Source organism: Macrobrachium rosenbergii, chromosome 57 (assembly GCF_040412425.1).
Source record: "Macrobrachium rosenbergii isolate ZJJX-2024 chromosome 57, ASM4041242v1, whole genome shotgun sequence".
Classification (NCBI taxonomy): domain Eukaryota; kingdom Metazoa; phylum Arthropoda; class Malacostraca; order Decapoda; family Palaemonidae; genus Macrobrachium; species Macrobrachium rosenbergii.
Genome location: NC_089797.1, coordinates 8090395 through 8102894, shown reverse-complemented (window position 1 = coordinate 8102894; position 12500 = coordinate 8090395). Strand labels below are relative to the sequence as shown.

At 39.0% G+C, this 12500-nt stretch overlaps 1 protein-coding gene across 8 annotated transcripts in view; it reads right to left on the bottom strand.

The window, feature by feature from the left end:
* The window catches only part of LOC136837058 (uncharacterized), a 26800-nt gene that overhangs the window by 12039 nt on the left and 2261 nt on the right, over positions 1-12500 (bottom strand). For 2 of the 8 annotated variants that reach the window (XM_067101641.1, XM_067101647.1), the window contains 2 exons: positions 955-1138; positions 300-432 (listed from right to left, as the gene is read on the bottom strand). In XM_067101641.1, the coding sequence (XP_066957742.1) occupies positions 300-432; positions 955-1113 (292 nt within the window). In that variant the 5' untranslated portion in view covers positions 1114-1138. Of the gene's footprint in view, positions 1-299; positions 433-954; positions 1162-4792; positions 5024-12500 lie in introns of those variants that run through there. The other 6 variants (XM_067101642.1, XM_067101646.1, XM_067101640.1 and 3 more) reach the window with 5 other exon arrangements.

The following is a 12500-nucleotide window of genomic DNA, read 5'->3' as shown; positions in this document are numbered from 1 at the left end:
AAACCTCTCCTTTTTTTTTCTCTCACTAATTCCAGAACAGTATCATCGCCAACCTATCATCTTCCATTCTTTAAACAAGACTAAACCATCTCAGAATATTGTGATTCATCCCTTCACAAACCTTTTTATCACCCTGTATCTCTACATCCTTCCCCAGTCTAATTTTTCTCACGCCACAAATATGATTCACCTCAACGGCTTCAACCCTTTCATTTTGTTTTGCAATCAGTATCCTCTCTGGGAAGAGATCTTCTTGCTTACCTGACTTCGTTAGTGCAAAGGAAAATTCTGTTATTTACCTGAGCTTGTCAGAGGGCTAGGTGTATTGAAGCTGAAACTCGTGAACACGCTGCTTGGACCTGTGCCCCCGGGTTTCTTGCAGTAACACAGGCGGTCGTTGATCGTCTGCTCTTGCAAGAAAAATCCTGGCGCCTGGAAGTCAAAAATGGGTAAATGTCTGTAGAGATTACGGAACCGGGAAGTGGTATGGTTTTCCTATTTTTTTTTTTTTTTTTATGAAAGGGGATTTGGAAAGCTTAGACGAAAAATGGATTTTGGAAATTTAAAGGAAATAACTGTTTTTTTTTTATTGCATTCGTCTTTGAAAAAGATAATATACAGACATTCTGCAGACAGAAAATGGGAAAGGAGAGAGGGTTTGGGAAATTCGTGGAACGTTTGTTAACACTTAACTGTTTCCTTAAAAAAAAAAAAAAAAAGGGGGTAATGTTGACTCAGACTGGGGGAAATCCAAGTGACGTTCTTCATCTCGTCATGTTTAGCATCTTGGTAATTCACCCCCCGTCCCTTTTCTCCCATTCGCCCCCTTCCACTTTTCCCTCCTCCTCCTCTCCTCTTCTCCTCTTATTCATATCCCCCCTTTTTTCCCATCCACCCCTTCCTCCCCTCCCCACCCTCCACCACAATATCCAAAATTTATACCAAGAGACTCACCAGATCGGCCGCCCAAACTTCGAAGCTCATGGGCGCCGTCTCCGCGTAGAGGATCTCGGCGCCCACGGGACGCGGGGGCGTCAGGGACAAGAACAGAGTCCCCAGGGTCATTATCACCGCCTTCCCCAAGGGGGTCGCCTCCTTCGTCTTCGGCGCCATCTCGACAGTCAGGTGACGGAATGAGCTGAGACGACAGATGAACTTGAGCTAAGATGCAAGATCAGGTGGTTGCAGTAAAGGTGTGGAAATAAATGATGGCGAGAACATCGATAAATGCGTGTCAGTGAAAATAAATAATTGAATGATAATGATACTAAATCGATAACTTTTGCGAATATGAATTTCCACAAATAAATGGAAAAAAATCGAGAACAAACCTAAATATTTTACCTTGAATTCATCGTTGGCTCAAAATATCTCAAGAAATGCTGAATATATTAAGAACATTAACCGATAAATAAGCTGTGTTTATAAGTATGTAAATATTGAACATAATTCCATCCTCAGTGGTATGAATCTATCACTTCTTTCGGGGTCAAGTCATGCTAATTTTGTTCAATCCAAGGGTCTGTTTTCCTCTAGCTAGATTAGGGCCTTGTTCGTTTGCCCCTCCGTCGGACTCCACATTCAAAATTGCATCAAAGTGCGGCATAATCGTCAACAAGAACTTGTCGTATTAGTTTTTTGCAAAGTTGAAAAGCTAGGATAGGTTTAATAGTGTTGGGCACCTCGCCACTACCATACTCAGCCTGGCCAGCTCACCGTATGGCAAGATTTATTTATTTTTTGTTATCCTTTGTATACAGTATAATAAAGAAAAATACTATTTTCGTTCCTATTATGGGACAGCATTTGAATTTTCCTGGGCTTCACAGTATAAGGCTGTCTTGAGATCAAGCCAGGAATGGGGCAGCTTTGGGGGAGCCTATAGGTGTAGAAAGCTGCGAATGGGGCAGTTTAGGGAAGCCTATAGGTCTACACTAAAGCTGCGAATGGGGCAGCTTAGGGGAGCCTATAGGTCTACACTTAAGCTGCGAATGGGGCAGTTTAGGGGAGCCTATAGGTCTACACTAAAGCTGCGAATGGGGCAGCTTAGGGGAGCCTATAGGTCTACACTTAAGCTGCGAATGGGGCAGTTTAGGGGAGCCTATACGTCTACACTAAAGCTGCAAATGGGGCAGCTTAGGGGAGCCTATAGGTCTACACTTAAGCTGCAAATGGGGCAGCTTACGGGAGCCTATAGGTCTACACTAAAGCTGCGAATGGGGCAGCGTACGGGAGCCTATAGATCTACACTAAAGCTGCGAATAGGGCAGTTTAGGGGAGCCTATAGGTCTACACTAAAGCTGTGAATGGGGCAGCTTAGGGGAGCCTATAGGCGTAGAAAGCTGCGAATGGGGCAGCTTAGGGGAGCCTATAGGTGTAGAAAGCTGCGAATGGGGCAGTTTAGGGGACCCTATAGGTCTACACTAAAGCTGCGAATGGGGCAGCTTATGGGAGCCTATAGGTCTGCACTTAAGCTGCGAATGGGTCAGTTTAGGGGAGCCTATAGGTCTACACTAAAGCTGCGAATGGGGCAGCTTAGGGGAGCCTATAGGTCTACACTTAAGCTGCGAATGGGGCAGTTTAGGGGAGTCTATAGGTCTACACTAAAGCTGCAAATGGGGCAGCTATAGGTCTACACTTAAGCTGCAAATGGGGCAGCTTACGGGAGCCTATAGGTCTACACTTAAGCTGCAAATGGGACAGCTTACGGGAGCCTATAGGTCTACACTAAAGCTGCGAATGGGGCAGCTTAGGGGAGCCTATAGGTCTACACTTAAGCTGCAAATGGGACAGCTTACGGGAGCCTATAGGTCTACACTAAAGCTGTGAATGGGGCAGCTTAGGGGAGCCTATAGGTCTACACTTAAGCTGCAAATGGGGCAGCTTACGGGAGCCTATAGGTCTACACTAAAGCTGCGAAAGGGGCAGCGTACGGGAGCCTATAAATCTACACTAAAGCTGCGAATAGGGCAGTTTAGGGGAGCCTATAGGTCTACACTAAAGCTGCGAATGTGGCAGCTTACCGGAACCTACAGATCTACACTAAAGCTACGAATGGGGCAGCTTAGTGGAGCCTATAGGTCTACACCAAAGCTGCGAATGTGGCAGCTTACATGAGCCTATAGGTCTACATGCTGATTTATCTAAAGCCATTCCCTAGTTTCCCCTCATCCTAGCTTGGGTGGAGAGGGGCTTAGCTATTGATCATAAGTATTTTCGTTTGGTCTCTAAGATATGTTCCAGCGCGATAGCTTCTCCCTTGTCCTGTGCCGCTCATGAGTGACCTTTCAACTTTTAAGTACGACAACGCTAAATGAAAGGTGTAATCGAGGCAGGTGTTAGTGCCGTTAGTTGGACTAAAACTAGCTAGTCATTTCAGTTTAGAGTCAGACCCTTCGATATTGGCATCAGTGATGTTCTCACAGCTACAGAAGATAGATTTATAAGTGGGAAATGTAGTTTATATACATTTTGGATACATTCGATGGTAAACAGGGCGCACAATTTTTGGGGGTGGAAAATTAAGACGGCAATGCAAAGCGGGAATTCAAGTAGGTGAGTCGGGATGTGAATATGTATCTCAAAACGATGACGTAGGTAATAATAATATAAATATTGATAAGTTAAGACCTTGAGCTGCTGGAACGATAGATGAAAAGGCTCAAGGCCTCAGTGTATGCTTCCGAAATATGACGGAAACAGGTCACGGAGCTCTATGAAAACTTGCTCCGGGCGAGGGGTGGGGCGATAATGAACGAACTGACCACAAATCCTGTCAAATCTGTCAAGTCACAGGACCTGGTAATTCCTGATTTTTTTTCTTAAACCTGAAGATTGTCTTCTTGGTGACACTTGTCTTAGGTCAACTAAAAAGTATAAAAGAGAGGAGAGAGTGTGCCTGAGTCACGGACATAGCAATAAAGAGTAATAAAGTTTATAAAAATCTGGAAAAATAGGCGTAGGAGGAGAATTCCAAAACTTGACAGCAGACTGAAAGAAACACTTGTTGCAGATTTAGTCACAGTAACGAATGAGGTTGAGGGAAACTAAAAGAGTGTGTGTGTGTGTGTGTTTAATATGTAAGAAAAGAGGGTCATGTAGGCGGAAATTGAGTTAAAAAACGGGCTATTTTATCAAAATCATTATTTACTTTCAGCTATTTTTCGCCATGACCATTTCTATTCATTTCACAGTTTGCTTCGTTGGGTAAAAACACAGTGAGAGAGAGAGAGAGAAAGAGAGAGTTAAATTCAGGGACGTTTGCACAAATCCATCTTGTTCTTTCAATAGTCTTTTGAATCATCCTTAGCTCTCAATAAACAACCGATAAAAAATCAGTTATTTTCTTGAGGAATGTGATGACTGAAAAACATTTCTTTGTAACTTAACTGTATAAAATCCAAGAGAATTAAAATAAAAGCACTAGAACTTCCCTTCGTTTTAAAAGAGAGTGGGAGTCCGCATTCTGATGTTGAGGCTACATCTATGAACATAATATTTTCTTTATCTTTTTATATTTTGTCCTTTCCATCATTATACTTTTCTGCTGAGTCGATTCTGTTTTCTCTTTCTCTAACACATGGGTCTAGTTCTTTGCCGAATCTCGTTGTGCCAGAGACGCGGTGGTTTATTTGACTTGGTTATGGCGCACCCCACATAAATGAATATCTGCATTATCTTACTGTAGAGCTTTCTTGACTGAACAATCACACACTTCTGAAGACGAGAAGACTTCGAGAAATTATCACGAATAACATTCCCCCCAAGCAACTGAAAACCCATACTACCTTACCGTAGAGCTCTCTTTATCAAAATCGCACACACCTCTGATTCTCCCTCGAGTAGTTGTCAGTTCCTGCCTTCTCTTGCTTGGACCGAAAGAACCACGAACGAGATCTCAGGACCCAGATACTGAGGCGAGTTGGTTAAAACGTATTTCCATTTAGATAAAGAAGGACAAGTGTTCGTATTCCAAATCGCGACGTATGACGCGTCGGGGAGGTATATATGCTTTTCATACATTAAATTATAACACCTGCTATAACATTCTCCAATAACTTACGAAACCGCTGCTGCTGCTGCACACCTGCGAGCGGCAGAGAGAGAGAGAGAGAGAGAGAGCATAATGATATTAAACTGGCATCAACACCAAAAGCCACGGCTGACACTAGCGGTCTGGGCTTCATTTAATACGAATATTCTAAAGAGCCTTTCGCCTAGATTAATTTTCTGTATTTCTTTCCAGGCTCCGTTATTCTCTAACTACCCCGTATTTTCCAGAGCTATAAGGGCTTGCGTCTCCTTAAGTGGCAACTCGCCCTCTGTAGTTCTAGTGACTCAAAACAACTTTTAAAAAATAATAAAATCCCTCTTAGCTCAGCGAATGGAACAAAGAAGTTACAGAAAAGTTCCCTAATTTCTAGGCGTGCTCCTTTTCATTTAATGAAGACCCATGAAACTGTTCAACAAATGCCCGTATGTAGCCCACGCCAGAGGAAAGCAAGACGTAAGAGGGGAGAGGGAGAAAAGAAATGATGGATCTGTCTCTGAAAGGGTGAAAGATTAAGAAGAAAGCAACTGGACTATCTCAAAAGCAGTTAAGGTTACGAAGAAAACAAAAGCAGGCTTGTTTTTTAAACAATGACAGGTTATGAAGGAAACAATAGGCCTTCTTTTAAAGGTGAAAGGTTATGAAGAAAACAATGACAGACATGTTTTTTAAACAATGACAGGTTATGAAGGAAACAACACCCTTGCCTCGTAAAGGTGAAAGATTATGAAGAATACAATAGATCTGGTTTCTAAATAATGCAAGGTTACGAAGGATGCTATTGCTGCCTTCATAACCTTTCATTCTTTAAGAAGTATGCTTATTTCTTCCTTCATAACCTTTCACCTGTAAGAAACAGGTCTCTAACAGGTGAAAGGTTATGAAAGAAGCAATAAACCTACCTTTTAGAGGATGAAAGCTTGTGAAGATAGCAATAGCACTTCCTAATAAAGGATGGACGTTTATGAAGGACTCGGCAGACCTGTCTCTGAAAGGATGAAAGGTTATAAAGGAAGCAATAAACCTACCTATTAAATAATTGAAGGTTAAAAAGGCCGCTGTAAACCTACCTCTTAAAGGATGAAAGTTTATGAACGCAGCAAAAAGTTTATCTCTGAAAGGATGAGAGTTATGAAGGAATCGGTAGACATGTCTCTTAACGGATGGAAATTTATGAAGGAAACAGCAGACATGTCTTAAAGGGTGAAAGTTTACAAAGGATGAAAGGTTATGAATAACTCGATAGACCCGCCTCTTAAAGGATGAAAGTTTATGAAGGCAGAAATAAATTTACCTCTTAAAGGATGAAAGATTATGAAGGACTCGATAGACCTACCTCTTAAAGGATGAAAGGTTGTGGAGGCAGCAATAGACTTACCTCTTAAAGGATTAAAGGTTGTGAAGGCAGCAATAGCCCTACCCCTTAAAGGATGAAAGGTTATGAAGGACTCGATAGACCTGCCTCTTGAAGGATGAAAGGTTGTGAAGGACTCGATAGACCTACCTCTTAAAGGATGAAAGGTTATGAAGGACTCGATAGACCTACCTCTTAAAGGATTGAAGGTTGTGAAGGCAGCAATACACCTACCTCTAAAAGGATGAAAGATTATGAAGGACTCGATAGACCTACCTCTTAAAGGATGAAAGGTTATGAAGGACTCGATAGACCTACCTCTTAAAGGATTGAAGGTTGTGAAGGCAGCAATAGACCTACCTCTAAAAGGATGAAAGATTATGAAGGACTTGATAGACCTACCTCTTAAAGGATGAAAGGTTGTGAAGTACTCGATAGACCTACCTCTTAAAGGGTTGAAGGTTGTGAAGGTAGCAACAGACCTACCTCTAAAAGAATAAAAGATTATGAAGGGCTCGATAGACCTACCTCTTAAAGGATGAAAGGTTGTGAAGGACTTGATAGACCTACCTCTTAAAGGATGAAAGGTTATAAAGGACTCGATAGACCTACCTCTTGAAGGATGAAAGGTTGTGAAGGACTCGATAGACCTACCTCTTAAAGGATGAAAGGTTATGAAGGACTCGATAGACCTACCTCTTAAAGGATTGAAGGTTGTGAAGGCAGCAATAGACCTATCTCTAAAAGGATGAAAGATTATGGAGGACTTGATAGACCTACCTCTTAAAGAATGAAAGGTTGTGAAGTACTCGATAGACCTACCTCTTATAGGGTTGAAGGTTGTGAAGGTAGCAATAGACCTACCCCTAAAAGAATAAAAGATTATGAAGGACTCGATAGACCTACCTCTTAAAGGATGAAAGGTTATGAAGGACTCGATAGACCTACCTCTTAAAGGACGAAAGGTTGTGAAGGCAGCAATAGCCCTCCCTCTTAAAGAACGAAAGATTATGAAGGACTCGACAGACCTACCGCTTAAAGGATGAAAGGTTGTGAGGGCAGCAATAGTCCTACCTCTTAAAGAATGAAAGATTATGAAGGACTCGATAGACCTACCTCTTGAAGGATGAAAGATTATGAAGGCAGCAATAGCCCTCGCTCTTAAAGGATGAAAGATTATGAGGACTCGACAGACCTGTCTCTTAAAGGATGGAAGATTACGAAGGACTCGATAGACCTACCTCTTAATTAAAGGACGAAAGGTTGTGAAGGCAGCAATAGACCTATCGCCTAAAGGATGAAAGATTATGAATGATATGATAGACATGTCTCTTAAAGGATGAAAGTTTATGCAGGACACGATAAACCTACCTCTCAAGGGATGAAAATACTCGTATGTGAAGGAAACAGCAGACGTGCCTCTTCAAGGGAGAACTGTGCACAGTTCAGGAAAATGATTCCAAACTGCAAATTTAAAATCTCATATCTCAACTGGACAGAAGAAGCTCAGATCTTCCTACTGTAATTCCTCCTATTACATCAATTTACTTGTAATGCGTACTTAGGAAATTTATCAGAAGACAAGCTCCAATTCTCCTGTATAGTTAGTAAAGGAAGAATTTGATAGGAAATATGCAGAAGAATAACGAGAGAAATTCTTAACTAATTTCTAATGGGTTTCATCATTACATTCCCGGTCTTCTGAAGTCTGTTATTATAACCATTTATAATAAACAGTATAATGACCATTATTATCATATGATGGTTTCGTCAAAGGTCAAACTTCGCATGACTGTGTATGTGTGTATATATATATATATATATATATATATATATATATATATATATATATATATATATATATATATATATATATATATATATTATACAGTATATATATATATGTGTGTGTATAAATATATTCATATATATATATATATATATATATATATATATATATATATATAATATTATATATATACATATATATATATATATATATATATATATATATATATATATATATATTAACCTTTAACCTTAACGGTTCCATTTACGACCCGTCATCATATGAAGCTCGACTATCAATCATCGGACTTGTCTGTCAAAGCGTCAAAACGATGGAAGAAAATATCAGGCTCTGTCATTCATCTGACAGTCCTCTCTCTCTCTCTCTCTCTCTCTCTCTCTCTCTCTCTCTCTCTCTCTCTTACATATTAATTTATGTCTCTTTCTACGTGCACATTTGCTAATGTTTTCACATTTATATTTGCTGCCACTCTCTCTCTCTTAGACACAAAAACTATATATATATATATATATATATATATATATATATATATATATATATATATATATATATATATATATATTTATATATATATATATATATATATACTGTGTGTGCATGCGTGTGTATGTGTATACAGATTTACACACCCATATTCACGCCACAACTGAGAAAAGTTAGGTTCGATAAAGTAATACTACTCCCCGCTAGCGCGGAACTACTTATCAGATATCCATGTTCTCTCTCTCTCTCTCTCTCTCTCTCTCTCTCTCTCTCTCTCTCTCTCTCTCTCTCTCTCTCTCTCTCTCATAGTTCGTGAAGGTGCTCCATGTAATTAAGTAATTAAGTAAACCTGTAGCTTAAGTACGAAAACCCTTTTTATCATCCTACATATTAAAATTTATGAGTGAATAAACACCCAGCGGCCCAACCTCCGGGATACGGATACCGCGCCCCCCACCCCCCGCGTTACATGCGTCATTAGCGCGCTTTTTGCATAAAATTGTCGTGCCTAATTTTGTCACTTTCCATCGGCATTTTTTTGCCATAAAGTGTGATGTCGGTATACCTACTGTAAGTGTGACTGACAATAAAACTGAGATACTAACCTAGTTGTCATTTTGCTTTGAAGTTTTGCCTTAGAAGTGTGGTATCAGTAAGCCTAAGTGTGACTCACCATAAACTGAGGTACTAAGCCTAGTTGTCAGTTTGCTTTTGCCTTAGAAGTGTGGTATCAGTATTCCTGAGTGTGATTGACCATAAAACTGTAGGATGTTAGTATGCCGTAGCTTGCCTTTGCCATAAAACTCTATTGCCTGGCCTTGGTACTAGGCCTAGGCGTCATTGTGGCACAGAGTGTGGCTGTAAGCATTGTTTATATGCTTTTGTCACAGAGGTGTGGTGTCAGTATGCCTGAGTGTGATTGACAGTAAAACTGTTGTATGTTAGTATGACGTAGCTTGCCTTTGTCATAAAATTCTATTGCTCAACCTTTGGCACTAGGCCTATGCTTCATTTTGCCATAAAGTGTGGCTTCTATAGCATTGCCTGCGTGCTTTCTAGAGTTTTTTTGCCACAGAAGTGTGATTTCAGTATGCCTGAGTGTGATTGACAATAAAACTGTAGTATGTTAGTATGACGTAGCTTGCCTGTCATAAAATTTTATTACCCAACTTTGGTACTAGGCCTAGGTGTTATTTGGCCCTAAAGTGAGGCTTGTGTGCTTTTGAGAGTTTTTTGCCATAGAAGCGTGACACCTAACTCTATCAGTGTGCCTTTGAGTGTTCTTGCTGATTAATGGATAGATTTTCAGTAAATCTTTAAAGCATTTAAAGCAAGGTTTTCATGCAGGATGTTGCAACAGAAAGGAATTGTCATATGTTCAAATTTGCTGACTGTTATCAACAACTGAACAATGCGCCGAAGTTTCTTTGGCGCAATCGAGTTTTCTGTACAGCCGCTACAGCGTATAATCAAGGCCACCGAAAATAGATCCATCTTTCGGTGATCTTGGTATAATGCTGTATGAACCGGGCCCATGAAACTTTAACCACAGCCCGGTGGTGGCCTATCCTATATCGTTGCCAGAAGCACGATTATGGCTAACTTTAAGCTTAAATAAAATAAACACTACTGAGGCTAGATGGCTGCAATTTGGTATGTCTGATGATTGGAGGGTGGATGATCAACATACCAATTTGCAGCCCTCTAGCCTCAGTAGTTTTTAAGGTCTGAGGGCGGACAGAAAAAGTGCTGACAGAAAAAAGTGTGGACGGACAGACGAAGCCAGCCCAATAGTTTTCTTTTACAGAAAACTAAAAAGTTATATGTTGTGATGTGCTTTCAAAAGACAGGATCATCACGTGTTGCTATTTGCTTATAGTAAAAGAAACTTGAACGCTGCAATTTGTTTGCAATGGATGGATGATTGCATAAATGCAAAACCGAAACCCACATATGAATGCATAATCTGAATATCTACTTCGTGATTTCTCTTTATTCATGTATTTATTGTTATTTTCTACACTCCGTTTTCTATTTCTTTCGCACACATTGTCCATCGTGTGTTAAATATTTTCAAGGCAGATTAGTTCAGTTCCATCTGCTAATTTGAATGTTCCCACCAATGTATTTGTCTGTAATGTCTAATACACCTGATTGAATCATCACTGGTGAGAACAAAATCACCTGAAGACGTCATTAACAAATAACCGGCAGGAAAGATGCCAACATAACAAGTTAATTAACGTAATGGCGTGTTCCGCGAATGTAAACGTAAGGTCGAGGTAGGTTTCTGATTAGTGATTTTTGTGTGCGCGTGTGTGTGTGTATACGTGTGTGTATGTGTGTGTGTATACGTACGTGTGTGTGTGTGTGTATGTGCGATAGGTTAGGTTGATGTAGGTGTGATGCTAGTTATAAGATAAGTATAAGATAATTATATATGTATGTGTATGTACATATATAGTTTTATATATATATATATAACATTTATAAACTTATATATATATATATATATATATATATATATATATATATATATATATATATATATATATATATATGTTTATACATATATATGTGTGTTCATATATGCATACATATATACATACATACATATATATATAATAATATATATGCGTACATACATGTACAGTATATATATATATATATATATATATATATATATATATATATATATATATATATATATATATATATATATATATATATATGTCTGTGTGTGCGTGTAGACTCTACTGGTCACTTTTTGTGCCTATTACAATTAAATTATATATATATATATATATATATATATATATATATATATATATATATATATATATATTACGAGTAAAATTACCAGACCAGGTTGATGTCATCTCACTGATTAGATTTAGCAACTAAGGACGTAGAACAGGATTACAATGTACAAATTAAGTAACACTCTCTTGCAATATTTAGAATTTTAGTGCCTTCTCAACCACTTCCTTATTCTAACCCAAGCCCTCCGGAATTAGCAACGCAAGGGTAGCCTGAATTGCCACATTTGCAACAGATATTCGGGTGATGGGGACACTGTGGCCTGGTGAAGTCTGTCTTTTCTTTGCATTTGATTGAAATGTTTTGACTTTGGATGATATTTGCATTAAAAAAAAACTCTGACTCCATATTATGGTAATTTTGTTTCATCTCCCCTCTGAGGAGAAATCCTAATCTTCCTATTTTTTGGGTCCGTGTTTGTGTGTTTGTCTGTCTATCTATCTGTCATCAATTGGTCATGATACCCTCATAACCAGTGGCTGGGTCAAGGTTTAAACCCCTGGCAAGGCAGAGTGCTCAAATCTGGTAGTACGTGTTGTACTACATTGTTAAGTAACCAATTGGTTCTTAGCCACGTGAAATAAGTCTAATCCTTCAGGCCAGCCCTAGGAGAGCTGTTAATCAGCTCAGTGGTCTGGTTAAACTAAGATATACTTAACTTGTACTACTGGTGACTGTTTTCAACCATGGTTTTGAGTGCAAGTGACGAGCAAGTTGTTAAAAGCTAGGAGAATAGCACTTTCCAAAGCCAGCAGAAAGGAATATATATATACAGTATATACATATATATATATATGTATATAAATATATGTATACAGTATATATATATATATATATATATATATATATATATACATATATATATACATATATATATGTACATATAAAGCCACATATTATCCAGCTATACAGCACTCACTATATCTTATGATTAACATAATCCCAAAATGATTCTACGCCACACTGTTGGGAACAAGTGTGAA